This window comes from Ambystoma mexicanum, chromosome 5q (assembly GCF_040938575.1).
Source record: "Ambystoma mexicanum isolate Mex_15411 chromosome 5q, UKY_AmexF1_1, whole genome shotgun sequence".
In the NCBI taxonomy this organism is placed as follows: domain Eukaryota; kingdom Metazoa; phylum Chordata; class Amphibia; order Caudata; family Ambystomatidae; genus Ambystoma; species Ambystoma mexicanum.
In genome coordinates, this window is record NC_090933.1 from 723,126,084 (window position 1) to 723,148,572 (window position 22,489).

At 48.4% G+C, this 22,489-nt stretch overlaps 1 protein-coding gene across 3 annotated transcripts in view; it reads left to right on the forward strand.

Moving 5' to 3' along the window:
* The window catches only part of TERF1 (telomeric repeat binding factor 1), a 529,145-nt gene extending 507,389 nt beyond the window's left edge, over positions 1–21,756 (forward strand). For 2 of the 3 annotated variants that reach the window (XM_069621207.1, XM_069621208.1), the window contains one exon: positions 21,064–21,756. In XM_069621207.1, the coding sequence (XP_069477308.1) occupies positions 21,064–21,222 (159 nt within the window). In that variant the 3' untranslated portion in view covers positions 21,223–21,756. The remainder of the gene's footprint in view (positions 1–21,063) is intronic. The other variant, XM_069621209.1, reaches the window with a different exon arrangement.
* Positions 21,757–22,489: the final 733 nt, after the last annotated feature.

Genomic DNA, 22,489 nt, shown 5'->3' on the forward strand with positions numbered 1-22,489 from the left:
AATATTTGGGCTGGTCTAGACCTCCTGCTCATTATGATCCGGATGATCTCACAGACATTTTGGATCAGGGTCTCCCTACGTATCCAATATTGCCATTTCATGTGGCTCTGCAGAACAGGGTGGCCAGAAATTGGGAAACCCCAGAGGTTAATCCGGCGGTGAACAGGTCTCTGACAAGAAAATACCGCCCCTCCAGTAGCGACCCCGGCTATCTGCCATCTCACCCCACTCCTGAGAGTCTGGTGGTCCAGGCAGCAACATCTACTTCGAAGCAGGCTGCGTACCCTACCATCTCTCCAGATAGAGACGATAGCGTGTGGATGGATGGGCGTGCAACGTATTTCCGGCGTTGAAATCGGCCAACTCTGCTTGTGCCTTGGCATGATTTTCATACACACTGTGCGAGTGCATATCTATGGCGGCTGAGCATATTCCTGAAGGGCAAGAAAGGGAGGGCTTCCTGGCTATTAAGGACGAAAAGGAAACCATGTGTGAATCCCTACAGTCTGGGTTGAATGCTGCAGACAGTGTCAGCAGTTCCATGGCTATGAGCACCGTGATACGTAGATGTGCATGGTTGCGGAATTCGGGTTTTGCACCAGATGTGCAGGCTAGACTTCTGAACATGCCATTTGATGGGTCTCCTCTTTTTGGCAGCAAGGCTGACGAGATCCTTGAGAAGCTGCAGACCTCTAAAGCAGCCGCCAAGTCTTTGGGCGCCGCTGTTCAGCAGCCTCAGCTTTTTCATCCTAGCGGACAGCAATGGAGGGGTAGATCTTTTCGCTACTAGTCCTCTTTTGGAAGGGCGAGAGGAATGGCCAGTCAAAGAGGCCAACATAAGTTTCCTCGTGGTGGACGAGGTAGAGGTGCCAAGCCTGCTCAAGCTGCAGCCTCTTTGCCATCAGGCTCTGCTACCGCCCCTTCAAAACTGCTCTGAGGCCTGCCTTCTGTCACAGCTCACCTGCGGGGGGGGCAGGCTGTCTCAGCATCTAGAAGAATGGGCTCTGGAAACAATAACCCACAAGTACTGCCTTCCTTTTCAACACAAGCCTCACGCCAATCCACCGGGAGTACTCTTTGAGGATTCCAGATCCGCTCCTTGTGTAGGAAATATTAACCCTGCTAGAGAAAGGCGCTATAGAACCCAGTGTCTGTAGCGGAGAGGAGATGGTCACTCTTTCTCAGATCCTTCAGGCCCTCCAAATTCAGGATTTCATTGGACCTTCAGTATGCTTATTTTCATGTGCTGATTGATCTCAAGCACAGGAAATACCTGAGGTTCGCCGTTGGCGGCTTGCACGATCAGTTCCGAGTCCTGCCATTCGGATTAACCTCCGCCCAAGGGTATTCTCCAAACTGATGGTTGTTGTGTCAGCGCATCTCAGGAGAGGGGGGATTCACGTCAACCCCTACCTGGACGATTGGCTGATCCTGGTGAGCTCTCCCGAACAAGCCTTGGCTCATCTCAGCGTTACCTGCCACTCCCTTCACAGACTGGGCTTCTCCCTCAATTTCAAGAAGTCCCATTTGACAGCTTCCCAACGGCTCCAGTACACCAGGGCTGTTTTGGACACATCCTTGGGGGGGGGGGGGGGGAGTGCTCGCCACCCAGGGTGAGGGCTCAAGACATTCTCCAGTTTCATTGTGCCCAGAGTCTTCGGCCTTCGAATTCTTAAGGTTGCTCGGCCTCATGGCATCCTGCATTTTTCTGGTGCCAGAGGCCCGCCTGAGAATGAGATCACTTCAACGGGCTCGCAGGACTCGGTGGTCCCAGTTCTCAGGCTAGATGTCGGATCGCCTTCAGATTCCATTCAGGGTCTCACAGGATCTTCTGTGGTGGGCCTGCGAGGAAAATCTTATTAGGGGAGAACCTTTTTGGCAACCATGGCCAGAGATAACAGTGGTGACGGACGCTTCCCCTCACACGGTGGGGAGCTCACGCCAATGATTTGATCATCAGCCGTCGTTGGTCTCCATCAGAGTCCAGACTAAACATCAATCTTTTAGAGCTGCGAGCAATCGGTCTAACACTGCAGGCTTTCCTGCCGTCTTTATGGGGAAAGAATGTACTGATAATGACGGACAACACAGTGGCCATGTATCACCTCAACAAGAGAGGATGCGTAGGGTCACTGTCTCTGTGCAGAGAGGCAATGCAGCTCTGGTACTGGGCAATTAAAGAGGGAATCTCCATGGCGGTGGTTCACCTAGCCGGAGAGGAGAAGGCAGCGGCGGATGCTCCGAGCGGGCAGAGCGCAGTCTCCCAAGAGTGGGAACTAGCTCAGGAAGTCCTTCGGGAGATCTTCACTCTTTGGGGAACCACTCAAGTGGATCTGTTCGTGACATATGCCAACTGGAGGTGCGAGCAGTACTGCTCAAGGAAATTTCCTCTGAGCGGAGCTCTAGCAGACGCATTCGTGGTGGACTGGGAATTTCCGCTAGTGTACACGTTTCCTCCTGTCCCCGCCATCTCTTAAGTTCTCAGGCGGTTGAGACGGTTCGGGACCCACATGATCCTCATTGCTCCAATTGGGCCAGGAGATCGTGGTACCCAGACCTTCTAGACATGTCCATCTGTCCTCCGATACGTCTGCCCCAAAGAGAGGGTCTTCTCTCGTGAGAGGAGGGTCAGGTTCTCCATCCAGAGGTCAGTACTCTCAACCTTCACGCATGGTTTCTTAAAGGTTGAGATACAAGGATTAGGACCTCCCGGATGACGTAATGTAGGTGTTGCTTCCGGCCAGGCGGCCGGCAACAAAGTATGTACTGTTGCTGTTGGAATAAGTTCTGCGACTGGTGCTGGGAAAAGAATGTTAATCCTTTTCAATGTTCAACTCCGGACGTTCTATCCATTTTTGCTTTCTTTAGCACACTAGGGTCGTCAGGTGGGAACCATTAAAGGTTATCTAGCAGCGCTCTCAATCTTTAAGCGCTCATCCAAAGAATGCTCTTATTTTAAGATTCCACTAGTTACTCTGTTTCTAAAGGGGCTCACAAATGTGTTCCCACCATCACCATTTCAGTTTCCGGTTTGGGACCTTAACTTGGTCTTAAAGTTTCTGATGGGTGCTCCATTTGAACCATTGCACTCATGTCCATTAAGGTTGTTGACCTTTAAGACTATTCTATTGGTGGCTACTACAGCTGCACGTAGAGTGAGGGAATTGCAGGCACTTTCTTCCAAGCCACCCTTTACTGTATTCAACCAGGACAGGATTGTGTGGAGTCAGACCTTCCTTCCTACCTAAGGTAGTTTCGGACTTTCACTTAAATCAGAAAATTGCGCTACCTGCCTTCTATGAAACACTTGTGTACGAGCGCGATACAAATAAAATATCATAGTATAAGGATGAGGAAAGGCTTCATAGGTTGGATCCTAGAAGAGCATTAAGCTTTTATATTTCCAGAATGTCCAAGGTAAGAGTGGACGATCAGCTCTTTGTGGGGTATGCAGGGCACAAGCTAGGCCAGGCTGTTTCTAAACAGACTTTGTCTAGGTGGATCATCCTCACTATTTCTGAATGCTATAGATTGGCAGGCAAGGACCCTCCTGAGGGTTGCATGCTCATTCCACCAGAGGCATGGCTACATCGACAGCCCTACAAAGGGGTGTGTCCCTAGCAAGAACATCTGTGATGCTGCAACGTGGTCGTTGATGCACACGTTTACAAAGCATTTTTCCCTGGATACTTCCCATGCTCAGGATGTGACATTTGGTAAGGCAGTGCTTTACTCTGCCCTTTAATTTCTAATGTACAAAATTCTTCACCCTCCTCCAAACATGGATACTGCTTCGGGAGTCAAAGATGAGGAATACGTTGGAGGACACAATCCATTCGAAGAACAAGTTACTTAGCCCTGGTAACATTCTTTCGACTGGATGTTCCTCCAACGTATTCCTCATCGCCCTCCCAACCTGCCCCTCTGTAGAATTTCCTATGCTATTACACCTTTCATTCCAGCAAGGCTGAATACGGTCAGACCTGATTTGTGGCCACTTCTGCTACACGAGGAGGGGGAAAAAGCCAGAACCGAGGCAACAGGCGCTGTGCGTGCTACTTTATAACATCTGATGATGTCACCCTCAACTGAGGCCTTCAAGGGACATTGACCCGATGCCATCGACGCAGGGCACCCCCTGCCGAAAAATGTATGTTACCAGGGGTGAGTAACTTGTTCTGTCTGCCTGCTGCGACAAGAGTCTCTTCCTGGTGATGTCAGTCCCAGAGTGTTATGTTTGCAGGAAGTGGGGATGGAGCCTAAGATGTGGGAGTGGCCGAATGTGAAGATGGTGGAACCCCTCTCTTGGTTGTAACTTCTCTTCTGGGTTACTGTGACAAATCACTGGATGTCGTCAATTCTCTGTGGGTGATATAATGTGGGACTCATCTACCCCCACCTCCGGACCCAGGAGAAGGTTGCCCATCTAGGGTATAGCCCTTATAAACCCATCACACCCCCCACATACGCTAGCCTCTCCTTCCTCTACTAACTTCTTTGTAGACAGAAGATCTATGTACTGTTGTAAAGTAGACTACCTCAAGGTCCTGGAAAGTGCTGAGACAAAGTACATCAGGAACATAGGTCATCCAAGTACTGGGACGAGGTGGAATACAGGAACAATGAAGAGCAATACAAAAGAAAGAACTGCAGCGGTATAGACTTCCCCCATAAGGACCAAGGAAGGACTGCCTATCAGGGAGTTGCAGCCAGCGAGCCTGCAAGACCAGGAAGCTTGAAGAAGATGCGCAGAAGGCCAGGACGTGGCCAAGAGCAGTCCGCTCCCGAAGTCAAGAGGACAAAGGGACCCCTTTCCCTGATGACTTCCAGACGGTAACACAGGGCTGGCCGACCGGGACGCTGAACATGAGAGGCAGCATCCAAATCGTCACTCCAAGGACTCTGTAGATCATCAGTGGACACTGAGTAGAAGGAAGACCCCAGGAAGAACCAGCCATGCATCCTCGGAAACAAGGAAGGTAGCAAGAGAGGCGCGGGGACCGGTAAAGGAGGCAAAAACCTTGTACCGAAATAACGTGCAGGACTATCTGCCTCATGTGAGTACTTGGCAAGCGAGGCAGTCAAGGGCACATGAAGAGAGGGGGAGGGGAATAAGGGTTGAGGACCCATTCCAAGAGGGTTATAAGTCAAATTCCTTGTGGCAATACTTGGCAGGGAAGTGAACCAAACTAAAGGGAATCCAGGGTCAGGGGGACCCAAACCAAGAAAGGGATAAATGTCATCTTCCTCAAGGCAGTACTTGGTAAGGAAGTGGAACAAGTTGGATATACCAAAGGAGAGCGGAATCAGGGTCACGGACCCTAATAAGACTCAGAATTGGGTATTGCAACTGTGAAACTTGAGAAGGGCAGGGGAAGTTAGACATTCCCCTTAGTTGTTGGTGATTGTGTGATAGAAACCAGGAGAAGGGAGGCATTCTCCTTGCTCATTTGAGAAAGTAAATATTGTTTGGAACTTTGTGACTCAGTGAAGGGAGTAATTCCGCCTGGCCTTTTGAGACTGAATGCCAGGAGAAGGGAGGCATTCTCCTGGCCCACCAAGGAAACATTGTTTGGGATTCTTTTTGAACTTTGTGATCTGGGGAAGAGAGTCATTCCCACAGGCATTTTGAGACTAAATGCCAAGAGGAAGAGGCATTCTCCTTGGCCACCAAGGAAACATTGTGTAACACTTTGACCACAACCCAGGAGAAGGGAGGTCTTCTCCTGGGATCAGAGCAGTATTGCTTTATACCTTAATAAGGACCAGAAGTAGGGTTATCTTGAAATAGGACGGTGGACATTTTTACTTGAACATGCATCCTGACAGTCACCATAGATCTTTAGTTGAGGCAGGGAACCCCCTCTCAGGAATAGGGAAAAGTAGGTTTTGTCTTGCTTCATTTGCTAATAAGTCTATAGCCCCAAATATGCCACCCCTGCAACCTGGTGTCAGCTGTGGGATGTGAGCTAGTTGATTCATGCTGGGGAACCCCCTTTCGGACAGATTTGAACAGGTCTCTGCTGCAATAGGAACATTTAGAGAGTAAGGATGTGGCAAATGCACCAACTTCAGTGCCCTAGCCCAAATCTTTCTGCCCAGTCCCACTATCCAACATTGGGAGTCCATGCAAGATCCCGAAACCCACAGAATGTCCTTAAGGCTAACAGGCTTCACTACCATCTGTAACAGATCAGATTAAGTAGTGACTCCATCGATAACCACAAAGTCGCATATCGCAATTGAGCAGCCAAATAATACAGTTCCAGGTTCGGGAGCCGCACACGTCCTTCTTGGTATGATAAATATGTCTTGAGTGCAATCCTACGGCAGCTCCTTCCCCATAGGAATTCCCAGAGTGTGGCATTGAGGTTCTTTCAAAACATTGTTTCTGCATAGTAATGCACATTTGTGAATGAGTACAGCAATCTTGAAAGAATGGTAATTTTAGTTATATATACCCTGCCCATGAGCGAGAGTGGTAAATGGGACCAAAATGTTATGCACTTCCTTATCCCATCCACTATCCTAATGGTGTTATGTGGATGCATATCTTGTGTCATGTGCGCTATCCAGACCCCTACATATTTAAATGTAGTTGTTTCTCACTTCAGCCCCCATTCCGGTAAATCCTCCGTAGCTTCCCTTCGGAGTCCCACAAGAGGGAAAGAAAAGACACGACTTCAGCCTACTAAACATAATCACTGACATTTTTGCAAAGTCGCCCAAGACCTCTAAAATAATGGGGAGTTTGTGGGAAGGCTTGCATAAGTATAAGAAAACATCATCCACATACAGCGATATAAGATGTCTAGTTCCTCCCACATCTATGCCGGCTTCCAAGTACTCTTGCCTAGGGTATATCGCCAGTGGTTCCAGCGCCAGTATATACAGCATCGGTGAGAGCGGCCACCCCGGACGGGTACCCCTTTGTATGTTCCATACCTCTGAGATGCACTTCCCAGATTTCACCCTAGCCACCGGTTGATGTACAGTAATTTAACCCACTGGATAAATGACTCGCCTATCCCAAAACCTTTTAGTGCTGCATGCATCCACTCCCAAAAAAACTAATCGAAGGCCTTAACAGCAAGTGATACAACCAGTAGGTGCGCCTTCTGTCCGTTGTTCTCATCTATGACATTCTGCAACCTACGCAGGTTAGAAGCTGTGCTACGACCAGGTACAAACCCTCTACGATCAGTGTGCATTATCGTGGTTACAGCCTTACGGAGGTGACCAGCCAATATAGTGTAAGGATTTTAGCATCATAATTCAGCATGGCCAGAGAGCGATAGGAATTGCAGCACTCCATGGGCTTCCCTGGTTTAGGTATAGGTGTTGCCATAGTCTCTCTCATACCCAGCGGAAGAATGCCTTTCTCGTACGCCTCTTCATACACCCTTAGTAGCGAAGTCGCTAACAGTGAAGTATATGTCTTATTCAGACCGAAGTCTGTCACTCCCCGTGGTTTTTCCAGCGGCAAGTGCTGTTATTGCCTCCCTCACCTCTTCCAAGGAAATCGATTGGTCCAAAGCCTCAACCTGTTCTTTAGTCAATTGCGGAAGATGAATCTGGTTAAAAGCATCCTCGATCTCCCCCTGGGGTACCTGTGTGTGATGTCTATACAACTGGGTGCAAAGATATCATTTATGGCCGTCTAAGACCTTCATGGGGCGCCACTCTCGTCCAACAGCGTGTCCAAGGGCTGCTCCTGCATACACAACCATGCTACCATCCTACCAGATTCATCCCCCTCCTCGTGTATCTGTGCCACCCGTGCCTCATATTGAAATTTGGAGAGCTTTCCCCAAGCCTGTGCACACTGCATTCTCAATTCAGCGAGGTCCCTCTCCAACTCTCCTCTCATAAGTCTCTGGGCCTCTATCTTAATGATCTTACCTCCAGATTTGCCCTGCCTGCGAGTTCTCCCGCCCTCGCTTTGTCTCCCCAAACCACTACCGTCATTGCCTCCCAGACAGTACCCCAGCTGTCCACGCTACCAATGTTGGTCTCCAAGTACTTCTCTATGGTTTGGTGTGTGGTTTGGTGTGGCTTATCTATTAGGGCATCTATGGGCATACGCCACGTCGGGATAGGGGCCCTGGGTCCCCCGTCTCCCATGTAACCATCAGTGGTGAATGATCTGACGTAGTTCGTCCCACATATTCTGCACTTAAGAAGAACTCCATGAGGTATTCCACCCCCACAAACATGTAATTAATTCTCATGTAGGCCATGCAGGGACGAATAATAAGAATACCTCTTAACATTCGGGTGTTGGTCCTTCCATATGTCCCTCATAGCAATCTCCGAAATGGTTGCGTTCAGAGCCTCAGTAGCAGGGAAGGAACCTCCTTGGGGGGGTGGGGGGGACGTGTGGTTAAGATCTGTCAAGAAGCACATCTTGCACACAGTTAAAATCACCTCCCCACAATAACATCACATCCCGTCTTAGTGTAATTACACACTAAGTGAGCGCACATGCGCCGGAATCAAGCTATTAGGAAAGTATGAGTGTACAATACACATTTCCCTTTGGCCCAGATAGCCACACAGGATTACATATCTCCCCTCCCTGTCTACCACTGCCTCTGATACTTGTAAGGGTACTGTTGCATCCACCCATAGAAGAACTCTCTAGCAAACTGCGAGAACATGGAGCTGTATCCCGTCCCACCCCATTGCAACAAAAGTTGCTCCTGCCCATCAGGCAGCAGATGGGTCTCCTGCAACAAGGCTATGGATATGTTTTTCCTTCGAAGGTAAGACCTCCCCCTATTCCTTCTTATGTATGATCCCAGTCCCCTAACATTCCAGGACAAAAACTTTACTTGTGTCATAGGGAGATTTAACACCCAGCCACCCTTTACCATGCAGTCTGTGTCACACTGCCGTCACATACCCCACTCCCCAGTACCTTGTAGATCAAACATGCCACCTCTTGCCCATATAGTAGTTTGATTTAGCCCATTCCAACCCTTAGTACTGAGCCATCACCTTCCCTTACCCTGCGTACCTACATTGAGCTCTGTAGAAGAAATAAACAAAACTAAATTCAACAAGCCCCTAAACCCAAGGGATAAACATCACCCAACAAAGAGTCCCCATTCGGGCATACCCGCACCACCAACGCTATACTTTGTGTACCAGGTGAAGGCCAGCAAATGGCTGGTAACAAGTAACACTAAGTTTGGGGTTGTCAGAGAGCTCCCACTGTTCTCAGCTTCCAAGCTGCGACGTCTCCACATCAGTGTGTAGCACAAATAGTACAAGTCAGGCGCGCTGCCATACATTGTGGCTTCCATAAGACCTGAGCCCTTTCTGCAATTCCATCAGTCTGTTTGCCCCAAATGCAGCAGGGCATCCCTGAAAGATTATAATAGTTCTCCAGCATTGGATCTTTCATGGATTCACATGCTTGGAGTATTCCCCGTCGTCAGGCTGGGAATCCTCAGTAAGTTATATAGACATTTTCCATAGGAAAAATTGTGACACTTTTGTGTCCTATCTACATCATTTTGGGCTGCGCATGCCGGCGCCACTAGGAAGTAGGGGTATATATAGCTCCGCCCCCGCGGCTCCCTCAGATTTCAACCGTCTTCCAAAGTGGTGGGAACACCTCGCGTATCTGCTATTTGGTTAGGTTGTTCTTTCTACTTCTGCAACTGTTAGTTCTTCTCAAGAGAATGTCTGGAAAGGCGTTGTCGTCCGTGTGCTACGTGCGGCCTTAAGAAGGTGTACGAAGGGGATGGTCATATGGACTGCATTTACTGCCTTCATCCTCGCCACACGGCAGACACTTGTGAAATCTGTCAGGGTTTCTCCCAGAAAACCCTCAAAGATCGAAAAAGACGCCTGGTCGATTGGCTCAATGACGGAGCGAGTGCGTACCCGGCATCGGAGGTGGGCTCCATGGCCTCAAAAAGTATGTCGGAACCCCCGACGAAGAAGGCACGTGCTGCCGAAAAACGAACCTCGGAGTCGGCCGAAAAACGACCCTCGGAGAAACATTCGAAGGCCTCCTCCTCTTCACACAAGGCGCCGTCTTCTTCCTCCTCATCTAAAAAGGAGAGAAAAGAACCATCTAAATTCCCCTCAGGAGACCGTCATAAGTCTACCTTGAGTCGAGAGGCCGCGGCCAGCAAGTCGGCCCCAAAAGCGGCGGGAACACCTCAAGGCCCTGCGCCACTGGCTTCGCCGACGACGCGCTCGTCGATGCCTGCGTCATCGGTGGCTCCTCCCACATGTCAGACTGCGGCGGTTGGAAACATATCTTCGACGGTGGTCCCGTCGATGGGATGGCAACCGGAGGTTTTCGATCCCGTCCCGCCGGAGGCCCTGCTTCAACCAGAGGCGACTTTCTCCATCTCGTCAGCTGACGAGGAACGCGACACGGTCGCGCACCCAACCGATCTGGGTCTGCAGCCGACCAGCGCAATGTTGCTCTTGGGTGTGGGTTCCATCCCTACTGCCTCGTCATTACTGAACCCCCAGGCGGTTCTGTCCTTGGAGGTGCTAAATACGCTACAGAAACTATTACAGCGTTTGGACACACAAATAGCCCAGCCTGGGGCCCCAACACAGATACAGTCGACGCCATTCGTCGACGAGCCGGGCCTGGCTCCTCGCTCGGCGACAAGGATTACGGCCGCTTCCCACGTGCCGGAAGATTGCCCTACCCTGCAAGAAGAAGGAGAACTACAGGACTCTGACCGTGAGGGATCAGGTTCAGACATCTCGCTAATCCCCCTCAAGGGACCCAACTTGGGACTCTGAAGCGGAGATGGAAGCGCCGAGAAGCCGGCACAGCCATCGCCACCTGACGACGTGGGTGCATTCCATGCCATGATGAGTAAGGCGTGTTCGGAGTTTGGCCTAGTCCCTGAAGAGGAGAAAAAGGATTGTTTTCTTTTTGATCATATGGGCAAGAGAAGGAAATCCATATTCGCCATCCTGATTTTGGATCATGTCTGGCAAGAGGGCCTGAAGACCATGCGGCACCCGTTCTCTGAACCGGCAGTGAAAGGTCATTTGGATAAGAAGTTCAAGGCTTCGGAATCGACTCTCAAGTGCCTGACGTCTCAACCTTCGCCGGAGTCGGTGGTATCGGCGGTGGCGGCAAGAAAGGCCAGGTCTCAACATAAATGCACGACCCCTCCAGACAACGAGGCCAGGAGACAGGACGCTTTCGGCAAGAAGGTGCTGTCCGTCGGCGCGACTACAGTTAAAGCAGCCAACTCCTTGGCGATTATGTCTAGGTATGACAGGGAAATGTGGCACCGACTGGCTCCTATCTTGGAGCATTTGCCCGAGGAACATAGAAAGTCCGCAATGTTGCTAGTGCGGGAAGGAGAGGAGGCCTCCAACCATGCTATAAACATTGCCATCGACCTAGCCGAGTCCGGTTTAAGCAAATCAATAATGGCGTAGTTCTACGTAGACAAGCCTGGCTCAAGTGCACTTCGTTCAGACCGGAGGTGCAATATAAAGTCTTGGATATGCCGTGTGAAGTGGAGCAACTGTTCGGTGAAAAAGTTGATGAGGCCTTGAAGAGCATGAAAGAGGATACTGACACGGCACGGTCACTCGGAGCCCTCCAGAGTGGTAGGAATTTTCGTTCCTTTCGTCCTTTCAGAGGGGCCTCTGGTAACTCCCGGTTTGGGTCATCTAGAGACCGAGGTTTCAGCAGACCCTCCTACTCGTCCCAAGGCTCCAGGCGTGCGGCCCATTCTTCTCGTAGAGGCAGAGATTACCAAACCTCCAGACGGCGGGGTGCCTACCCTTCGTCGACGAAAGATAAACAAACCAAGAACCAACAATGACATGCTTCAGGGCGTCCTGGGGAGTCTAGTGTCTCGTCGCATCGACAAGTGGGAGCGCATAACAGACCGAAGGGTTTTGGACACGAATCATCTGGGCCACTCTCTACAGTTCAAGGGCAAGCCACCACACATTCCACTGGTGTTCTCGGCCCAGCCCCACCTTCAAATACTACTACAGGAGGTGGCGCTTATGCTGCAGAAAGGGGCTATAGAACTGGTCCCGGTGGCAGAAAAAGGACAGGGAGTGTACTCCCGGTACTTTGTCGTCAAGAAACCAAATGGAAAATGGCGTCCCATTCTGGATCTACGAGCGCTCAACAAACTGCTCAAGAATTTAAAATTCAAAATGCTGACGCTTCAGGAGGTGATCCGATCCATACAACCCGGAGATTATTTGTCATCGCTAGACCTTCAGGACGCATACTTCCATATCCTGATGCGTCGATGGCACAAAAGATTTCTGCGGTTCGTCGTCGGACGAACCCACTATCAGTTCAAGGTCCTCCCGTTCGGCCTAAAATCGTCCCCCAGGACGTTCACCAAATGTCTGGTTCCAATAGCAGCCTGGTTAAGAAAGGAAGGTCACCATGTGTACCCTTATTTGGACGATTGGCTAGTGAGGGGACTGTCTCCAGAAAGAGCACAAGAAAGCCTAGATGCCACCATGTCCCTCCTGCAACGTTTGGGCTTCGCAGTGAACTTCGACAAGTCCTCGTTAAAGCCTTCAAGGACCTTGGTCTTTTTGGGGGCAGAGTTCCACACACAGTCGGGACTGGTGAAGCCATCCCTCGAAAGGATTCACAGACTGCAACAAAAGGCATCGGAATGGGAGGTCAACACCAGAGTGTCAGTACGAAGGTACATGTCCCTGCTGGGGACCATGTCGTCCTGCATACCCTTGATAGACAACTGTCGCCTCTTCATGAGGCCTCTTCAGGAATTCTTGGCGGATCGATGGGCACAGAGTCAAGGACGCTGGTCGGACAAGTTGACCATCAACGGACATCTCGTGCAGGCGCTTCAATGGTGGAGAATCTCCATACACCTAACGAAGGGAATGCCCTTACTGGAGCCTGCGTTCCAGAAGACAGTGGTTACGGATGCTTCTCTAACTGGGTGGGGAGCTCAACTGGACTCCTTACAGGTTCAGGGTCGGTGGTCATCGGAAGAGTCCTCCCTCCACATCAACCTGCTAGAGTTGAGGACGGTGCGTTGGGCCCTAAAATCCTTTCTGCCACAGATAAAGGGCTCAGTGGTGAGAACCATGACAGACAACCCTGTTTTATCTACAGTCTACAGAAGCAGGGAGGAACTCGCTCCAGGAGCCTGTCGACGGAAGCCCAAGAGATCTGGCATTGGGCCCTACAACACGACATACATCTGTTGGCGTTCCACTTACCAGGAGTAAAAAATGTGCAAGCAGACGCTCTCAGCAGAGAGATGAATTGTCTACACGAATGGGAACTGAACGATCAGCAACTGCACCGTGTCTTCGCGGAATGGGGTCATCCGGCCCTCGATCTCTTTGCGACGAGAGACAACAAGAAATGCTCCCAATATGCGAGCAGGTGGCCACAACAAGACTTGCTAGGGGACGCGTTCTCCTTCCCGTGGACGGGCAGGTTTCTGTATGCCTTCCCCCCATTCCCTCTCATCCGTCGGGCTCTGCAATGGATCCACAGATATCCTTGTCGGGTGATCCTGGTGGCCCCGTATTGGGTCAGACAAGTGTGGTTCTCCGATCTACTTCACCTCTCAGCGGCAGAACCAATGAGGTTCCAGAAGATCCCCAACCTTCTGTCTCAGGAGAAAGGGACCGTTTGGCATCACAACCCGGACAACCTCAGTCTGACGGCCTGGCTCCTGATTTCGCCGAGTTTAGCGCGTTAGCGATTCCAGCGGATTGCCGTCGTATTTTGCAAGCCGCAAGGGCACCTTCCACGAACACTTCATACACATACAAATAGAAAAGGTTCTGCATATGGTGCGCAGGTCAACCAGGTCTGGTCCCGCGGGCGATCACACCGGAACAACTCCTACCATACTTGTTGCTCCTGGCAAATAACGGGTTATCTGTTTCATCCATAAAGGTGCATCTAGCTGCCATCTCGAGATTTACTCGGAAGAGACATTCCACTCCACTGTTCAGTGACCGCCTAGTTAAACACTTCCTTAAAGGGTTGTTTCGAACCTTTCCTCCCAAGAAGAAGTTTCCTCCGATCTGGAGTCTGAACCTGGTCCTGGCAGCCCTGATGAAACCCCCTTTTGAACCAATGTCATCGACATCATTAAAATGTTTGTCTTGGAAATTGGCTTTCCTGGTGGCCATTACTTCTGCTCGTCGCCTGTCGGAAATACAAGCTCTAGTGATCGACCCTCCGTATTTGAGGTTTTTCAGTAATAAAGTCGTGCTGGCCACTAACCCGCATTTCATACCTAAAGTACCTTCCATGTTCCATAAACACGCTGCTATAGTGTTGCCTACATTCTTACAACACCGTCTTCAGTGGCAGAGAAGACTCTCCATACATTGGACGTGAAAAGAGCTTTGAAATTTTATCTCCATCGCACTCAAAGCTTCAGAGACATGAGACAACTCTTCGTAGCTTATGGTCCTGCGGCTAGGGGTAAAGCGATTTCAAAACAAGGACTATCCAGATGGGTGTCTTCGGCCATTTCTTATTGTCATTCCAAGGCCGGAAAGCCGCTAGAAAAGCGTCCAAGGGCCCATTCGACGAGATCTACATCGTCGTCAACGGCTTTGTGGTCCGGAATTCCGCTGGGGGATATCTGCCAGGCGGCTTCCTGGTCGGTACCACATACGTTTACCCGACAAGTGTCGTGTCTTTTACAGTTAACAGGCTATAATATAATGTGTTGCCATAGTAAGTGGGCACTGTGCTTGTTGTGATGTTGGTTTGCATACACGCCTCCAATGTTTGGGATACTGCTATACAATCTATTCTAAGCATGTGAATCCATGAAAGATCCAATGCTGGAGAAGGGAATAGTTTCTTACCTGTAACTCCATTTCTCCAGCATTGGTATCTTTCATGGATTCACATGCGCCCGCTGGCCTCCCCTGAGCATGCAAACCAGAGATCCCCCCCCATACTACTTTGGGGGCTGAAATCTGAGGGAGCCGCGGGGGCGGAGCTATATATACCTCTACGTCCTAGTGGCGCCGGCGTGCGCGGCCCAAAACGACGTAGATGGGACACAAAAGTGTCGGAATTTTTCCTATGGAAAATGTCTATATAACTTACTGAGGATTCCCAGCCTGACGACGGGGAATATTCTAAGCATGTGAATCCATGAAAGATACCAATGCTGGAGAAATGGAGTTACAGGTAAGAAACTATTCCCTTATAACGGGTAAGCAAGGATCTAGTCTCCACTGCAAGTCACGTTCCTTTTGGTACCTTCATTCAGCGTCAGTTCAAATAGGCAGCTCCTTACGTCCTCTGGTGTCTTCTCCCGCTCTTTTCCCCAAATGATTATGTTCAAGCCACATGTTTGCTACCTGTGGTGTTTCCAGAAATTGCGTTTTCCCGCCATATATAATCTTCAACCTGGCTGGGTACATCAACATGTATTTTATTATTTTATTCCCAGCGGTTAGGACTGTGCTTTAATGGGCACAAACCTGTTTCGATTCTGTTACACCATGGGTGTGTAGTCCGGATATATATCTATTGCTGTGTTGCCTCATTGTAGTGTCCCGCCCTCTCTAGAAAACTGAAGTATCGCTTCTCTATCTCTGAAATTTAAAATCCTGGTGATAACCGACCTATGATAAGAGCCACGCGGGGGTTTCTTTTGAAGGGACATGTGCGCCCTTTCCACTGCGAACCCCTGTGACAGCTTACCCAGGCCAATGACTTGCAAAAGCAGGTTTTCAATGTATCCTGTCGGTTCTCTGCCCTCTGGTAAAGCTAGCTCCCTTATGTTGTTCCTGCGGGACCTTTCCTCTCCTTCAGCCACTCGCGACTCTAGTATGGCATTTCTCGACTCCACCGCTTTCATTCTCACTGTCAAGTCACCCGTGGCGGTGGCCGTATACTTCAGGGTTGCCTCTGCCATTGTGACCCTCTCGGCACGCGAGCATACGTCCTGGCAAAGTAACTGCACGTCGATGCTCACTGCATCTAGTTTGCCCTCCAGTGACGTCTTTAAATCCGCAATGGCAGCCAATACCTGGATTCCTGAGGGTCCCCTTGTGACACTGATACTTCACCCGGTGCAAGCATAGCCGAGGGCGCCGCATCACAGGCGTTCGCTTGCCTGTGAAGGATTCCATTATTGAACCCTTCTGTTTGTTCTTCGTGGGGGACATACCTGATGTATTGTCAACATGTTGTATGTTTTAAGCGATTGTACAATGGTACTGTCCAGCCGGTTAACCAGTCTCAGATTTACAGATTGCTCTCCCCAGTACTGGCCAGCTCATGGCGACTACTGGAAATTAGCGCATGAGTCCTTGCCCTAGTCCATCTAGCAGTGCATGCCAAGGTCCACCTGATGTATTGTCAACATGTTGTATGTTTTAAGCGATTGTACAATGGTACTGTCCAGCCGGTTAACCAGTCTCAGATTTACAGATTGCTCTCCCCAGTACTGGCCAGCTCATGGCGACTACTGGAAATTAGCGCATGAGTCCTTGCCCTAGTCCATCTAGCAGTGCATGCCAAGGTCCAGGGGGTTTTAACAGTCCACTGTGTTTACATTCGGTGCAGCTTTACCAGTAGAAAGTGTTTCCCAAGCCACCGTAATCTCCTCACGCCCCAACCAGCTTGTGGCTGCTGTGCAGTTTATATAAGCAGGCTCCACAATGTCTGTCCCTAAACAGGAACCTTGCCGCCACTAGCCCTAGACAACAATATTCGCTATTGCCTGCCAATTTTTCCCAACACCATAGCTGGACAGTCTAAAGGAGTGCCTTCACCAGTTCGTGCTCGCACTGCGCCTCCATGCGACAGGGTATCTGAAGTTCCCAGCTCGTCTCCGGTCTGCTGCCCTGTGTTTCGGGAGTCCATGTAGCTCCCAACCAATATCCAGCACCTCTCCAGTGTGCTCCCAGTCTCGATACTGTTGTCCCTGTGTTCTACGCAGTCCCAATCACTGGTGAACACCTCCTGCACACAGTGTGCTCCTGGCTGGCGTATTCTACTTCTCCCATGACAAGCTGGTAGCGGTCATTCAGCGTCTCCCTCTGTGTTGCTGCATCCATTTCTCGGCTTCTAGAGGTCCCTAGTGGGCTCTTCTGCTTCATGTCTTAGGGTTCCGGTAAGGTGACGGCTTCCTTCAAACACCTGCGAATGCCCAGGAGCCCTCCGTTGGCTTCTGGCGTTCCTGCAGCATGTTTCCTCTCGCGGTCAACTTCCCTTTCATTGGCTCCTGAGCCGGTTGGCTCCATGGTACTCTATCTCTAGCCTCATGGTCTCTCGGTCAGTACCGAGAGAAGCAGCTTTCTCCAGCAGCACGCCCCAGTCAGCTGTGGCTGCGGTATAAATCGCCCGGCTACAGGTATGGGCTCATAACAACTAGAGCACAGCTTGTACTATTGGTCTTTTCTGCTCTGCATTACTCTGCTCATCTTCCTCGTCCCAGTATTCTTGTAGTTATGGGAATGGTAGTCCATTCTTGGTGCTTTACATACACACCCTGGGCAAGTTAGCTCTGAATGAATTGCAGGTGGAGTCTAAAAAGGATTTTTAATGAGACTCCCATACAGATCTAGAGAAAAGGTCTTCAGTAATCTTCCTAGATGGGCGAGGGAAGGAGTCACAATATGCCATTAAGGCATTTGGGTATGGATGGAGTATCCTCAAGAGAGGAAGGGGAATTCTGTGCCGTGTCCAATGATGCTCTGCTACTCCTCCGGAGGTTGTCTTCCCCCCCCACATGATCCTCCCTCATATAGCCATCCCCAGGGTCAGTATTAGTTAGCGGCTGCTGTCCCCTGACCTTATGGGGAAAGGTCACTGCCGGGAAAAGTGATTAAACCATCAGATTCACCACAATAGGTAATCCAAGTTATGCTACGAGGTGGAATACAGGAACAATGAAGAGCAATACCAAGAAGGAACTGCAGCGGTATAGACTTCCATGGAGGCGTGGTTCCTTTTACACCATAAGAACTAAGGAAGGACTGCATGTCGGGGAGACACAGCCACCCTGGATGCCAGACCGTGAAGTCTGGTAAGCCTGAAGGAGACGCTGGCAAGGACAGGATGCAGCTGAGAGCAGTCCACTCCCTGAGTCAAGGGGACAACGGGACTCCTTTGGCTGATGGCTTCCAGATGGTAACGCAAGGCTGGCTGACAGTGACGCAAATGCGTCCATCGCTCCAAGGGCGGGGCAGGAGATACGGAATAGAAGCCCCCAGGAAGAATCAGCTGCGCATCCAGCAAACACAGCAGGTAAATTGAGAGGTGCAGGGAGCAGTAGGGGCTAGAAGGTAGAGGAGGCAAAAACCCTGTACCGAAATAACAGACCATCTTCCTCGTGTCAGTACTTGGCAAGCGAGGCAGCGAAGGGGAGATAAAGAGAGGGAGAGGAATAAGGGTTGAGGACCCAAACCAAGAGAGTCATACAAGTCATCTTCATTGTGGTAGTACTTGGCAGAGAAGTGAACCAAGTGGTCCAAACCAAAGAAGAGAATGCAGGGTTGGGGACCCAAACCAAGAGAGTGATACAGGGGCCAAACTAAAGAAGGATCGCAGACACTCATATCACTCAGAGTTGGGTGTTCCAAGTGTGAAACCTAAAGAGGAGAAGACCAGGGGAAGAGAGTCATTCCCCCTGGTTGTAAGAGATTGTGTTACAGATACTAGGAGTAGGGAGTCCTTCTCCTTGTAACTTGGACAAGGAGGAAGGTCCAACAGGCCTGGGAAAGGGAGTCATTCCCTGGGTCTTTTTGAGACTACGCCAGAGGCATTCATCAGAGAAAGTAAATATTGTTTGGAACTATGTGACCTGGGTAAGGGAGTCATTCCCCCAGGCCTTTTGAGACTGAACGCCAGGAGGAGGTAGGCATTTCCCTGGCCCACCAAGGAAACTGTGACCACAACCCAGGAGAAGGGAGGCAATCTTTTGTGATCAGAACAGTACTGCTTTATTTATTAGTAAGGGTCAGAAGTAGGGTTTTCTTGACACACGACGGTGGACGCTTAGTTGAGCAGACATCATGACAAAACTGCCTTAGATCTTTAGTTGAGGCTGGGAAACTCCTCTTAGGAATAGGTGTTCTCTTGCGTCATTTGTTAATAAGTCTATAGCCCCAAGCATGCCATCTTTCCTTCTTCTTCACCCTTAGTTACCAGTTTGACAATAAAATGTTTTACTTTTAAAGGTATTCCCATTTTCTTGCCAAAAAGGCCCATGTAAAATGTATAACAACTTTGGTTATAGAAATGCTTTTGTCAGGAACAGTAATCAAATAATGTGTATACTCCTACCACTTTTGTAGCAGATTGAACAACCAAAAGAAACTTTTTCAATTTATAAGTGAACAAATTAGCTCGGGCACTTTTGAAAGTCGCCCAATGCTGCTTAAAATGAGTTTTACTTCAGCTAATTGTAATTGTGCACCATTCTTTCCTTCACCCTAAAATACTGAATTAACAAGTTGAAAGGGTTTCCTTAGGAACAATTTTGCTTTGAACAGAAACGTATATGGGAAATTGTTACCCAGTTTCCAGCTGTGCATGCTTTTATGTGGCCTAACCATGGCTGACATGGCAAGTACTTATGCCCGGCAGAAAGTATATGTCTTAAATATGAATGCTTGTAATTTCCATTTTTCACTTCATGGCCGGTGGGCCCATCTAGGAGCAAACCCACCTACACAAGTTTTTAAAATGGAGACATGTCTGATAGTGAGTCTGTTTAGCAGATCTGACGTTTTAATGGCAGAATCCATTTACACCTAAAACTTGAAAAATTCTAGAAGTTTCCCCATGGCAGATGGAAATCTCACATGCACAGCACCATCTTGCTAAAAAACACAGCTCAGCTTTATAGCTTCCCTTGCGTTACACCGCTTATCTGCTTACACCTTACTGAGTGCTGAGGCACTGCAATGCCTACGCAGGCCCGGTTCCTTCTCGGTTACACCATGGTTACAGTATTGAGCGCTTACTTGGTGCATCCTTGATAGATTTTGGACGAGGGTGCTTTTTTTTTGATGCGTTTTGTATAGTCTAATTATTTGGGTGGGCGGGAGCAGCATTTTCAAAATACCATCTTAAAGGAGGCACTACTTATTTGTTCAATAAACATTTTGGTTCACTAGTGCTTTTACATTTCTTTAATCACCTAAATTCAAAGCGAACAAATGGAATGGCACGTAGCTCCAGAGATCAAGGTTTGTTTTAACAGCTGCTGCAATGATGCCAAGAGTGCATTGTGGGATGGCCTAACAAGGAACGATAATTACAGACAATTAGACACTATCGACAGAAGAAGGAATTGTTCATGGGCCCTTACGTACTGCTAGAGAGAACTGGTGCATGCAGCTCTGGGAAGCTATGGCCCAGGCCGCCAAAAATCCCTATCATCTTGAGACAAATACTTCCTCTCTAGAATGCATTAGTCAATGATGGTGCTAGAGAGAAAACCGTTATCCGTTTGTATGGATAAACTTAGCATTGTGAAAGCCAAATAGGAGCCCTGCCTCCAACTGCATTCTGAATGGATTCATGAGCACCACTACCCACTAATGTACTACTAATTGCTAGTACTAATGTGAATCCCCAAATTTGGAAGTCTTCCACAGTTGTACTAGTTTAAAAAAAGCATGGTGTGATGTTATTCTTACATATGCCTAAACATGTTTTGTGTATTGTTTTTGTCCAAAATAAACTACATTGAATTAATTGTTAACAGGCTCTATTGGTTCCAAAGCATTCGATGTAAGTACTAGGCAATATTTTCTTAGTAATTCTGATGTGTTTGATTAGAAATACCTGCCCTATAATGTCGGCATGAGATCATTCATGTGACACAAAATAAAACATATGGCTGTGGCTGTAAAATGTACCCACATTCTAAATCATTCTAGTTCCATTACTGAAGAGATCACATTTGGAGTTTGATGTTGCTAATCTGATTTAAAGTGTTATATAATAAGTGAGAGGAAGGCTGCTAGAAAACATATGAATGCCTTTAATTTGTTTTCATTTTGATTTGATGGCTAAAAGGAGTGATCTGTGAAAATGTGCTTTACTCTCTTCAGCTTTGGGTGCAAGAAGAAGATGAGCAACTCGTGAAAGGCGTGAAAGAGTTTGGAGTAGGAAACTGGAGTCAAATTCTTTTTCATTATAAGTTCAGTAATCGGACTGGTGTTATGTTAAAAGATCGATGGAGGACTATGAAGAAACTACATCTCATTTAAAACAACTGGGTTTATGTATATTTAAATATTTGTATCATAAAACTATTTTTGTATGATAACTTGGTATAAAGGTTAAGGATGTCTTTTGTTCTTTTCAGTGAAAAGTAAATGAAAACCTTTTTGTGCATGTATTTGTCGATGCAGAATTAATTTTAAAGTTATACATTTTTTATCCTGAATCTACATGCATCTGTTGTTCCTTTTTAAAACTACATTTCTGCAATTGTATTAATCAGATATTAAGACCTCTTAAATTGGCCATTGAAGATACCACTTGTAAATGTGTTATTTGTACAAAGAATATCCAGTGTTGTTAACATTTGCAGTCTAAACAAAATGCATATATTTGGTCAGCTTTTTGTGTTGAATATTTATTCATTTAGTAAATAACATTTCGATGCTACTTGTAAGAGGTAATCCCCATTTTACTGAGACAAAATGGTACAGAAAAATGCCATTTCAATACATGTTTTTTGTACAAAGAAATGCAGTACTGTTCCTTTTTATGGTATAAAACTTGGATGACGTGTCAAATTTTGTGTTGATTATAACTGCATATTCATTAACTGCTATTATATGGTTGTCATACTTTTATTTCCTAAATCCCCCTCCGTTCTTAGGCCTGGAAGGCCTTTCCTGCTTGGATTGCTGCCATATTAACGACAGAACGTGCACAACCCATATGCCAGAATCGGCCCCTCACATATTCGGTATTAGCATAATTGAACATTTGATCTAAAACCTTTGATTGAATTTCTTTACCTTTTTTTCGTCAAATTGTATTGTGTGTATATATATATATATATTTCTGAGGCTTGTGGAATCTGCTTAGATCACATGCTGTGCATAGGCCGACATCTAGTGGAAGCTGCGGAGTATTACAGTTTGTTTTTCGAAAGTCGAAAATGGGCGTCGACACAGGCGTGCCAGTAATACTATCCCTAGTGTGACGTCCACTGTACCCAAGATCCCTCACGCGTGTAGGATCCTCAGATTGTTTTTTTCCGCCATACTGGTCGGAAGCATCTTGCGGAGTTCCCTGGCCTTAGCCATACTTTTGCTGTTATTATAATTTTAATTCTTATTCATTCCCTTCCCCACCCCAACGTCGACCCTCAACCTCGACGACGGCTGGAGAAGTCATCGACCGTCGACTGCTGCACGACGGATCTGGGCCTCGGTAGGCCGCTGGCCTCGGCCCGGGCCTAGTAGGCCGCTGGCCTCGGCCCTTACAAGTAGGGAGAGTGGGGGGTGGTACATACTCTTC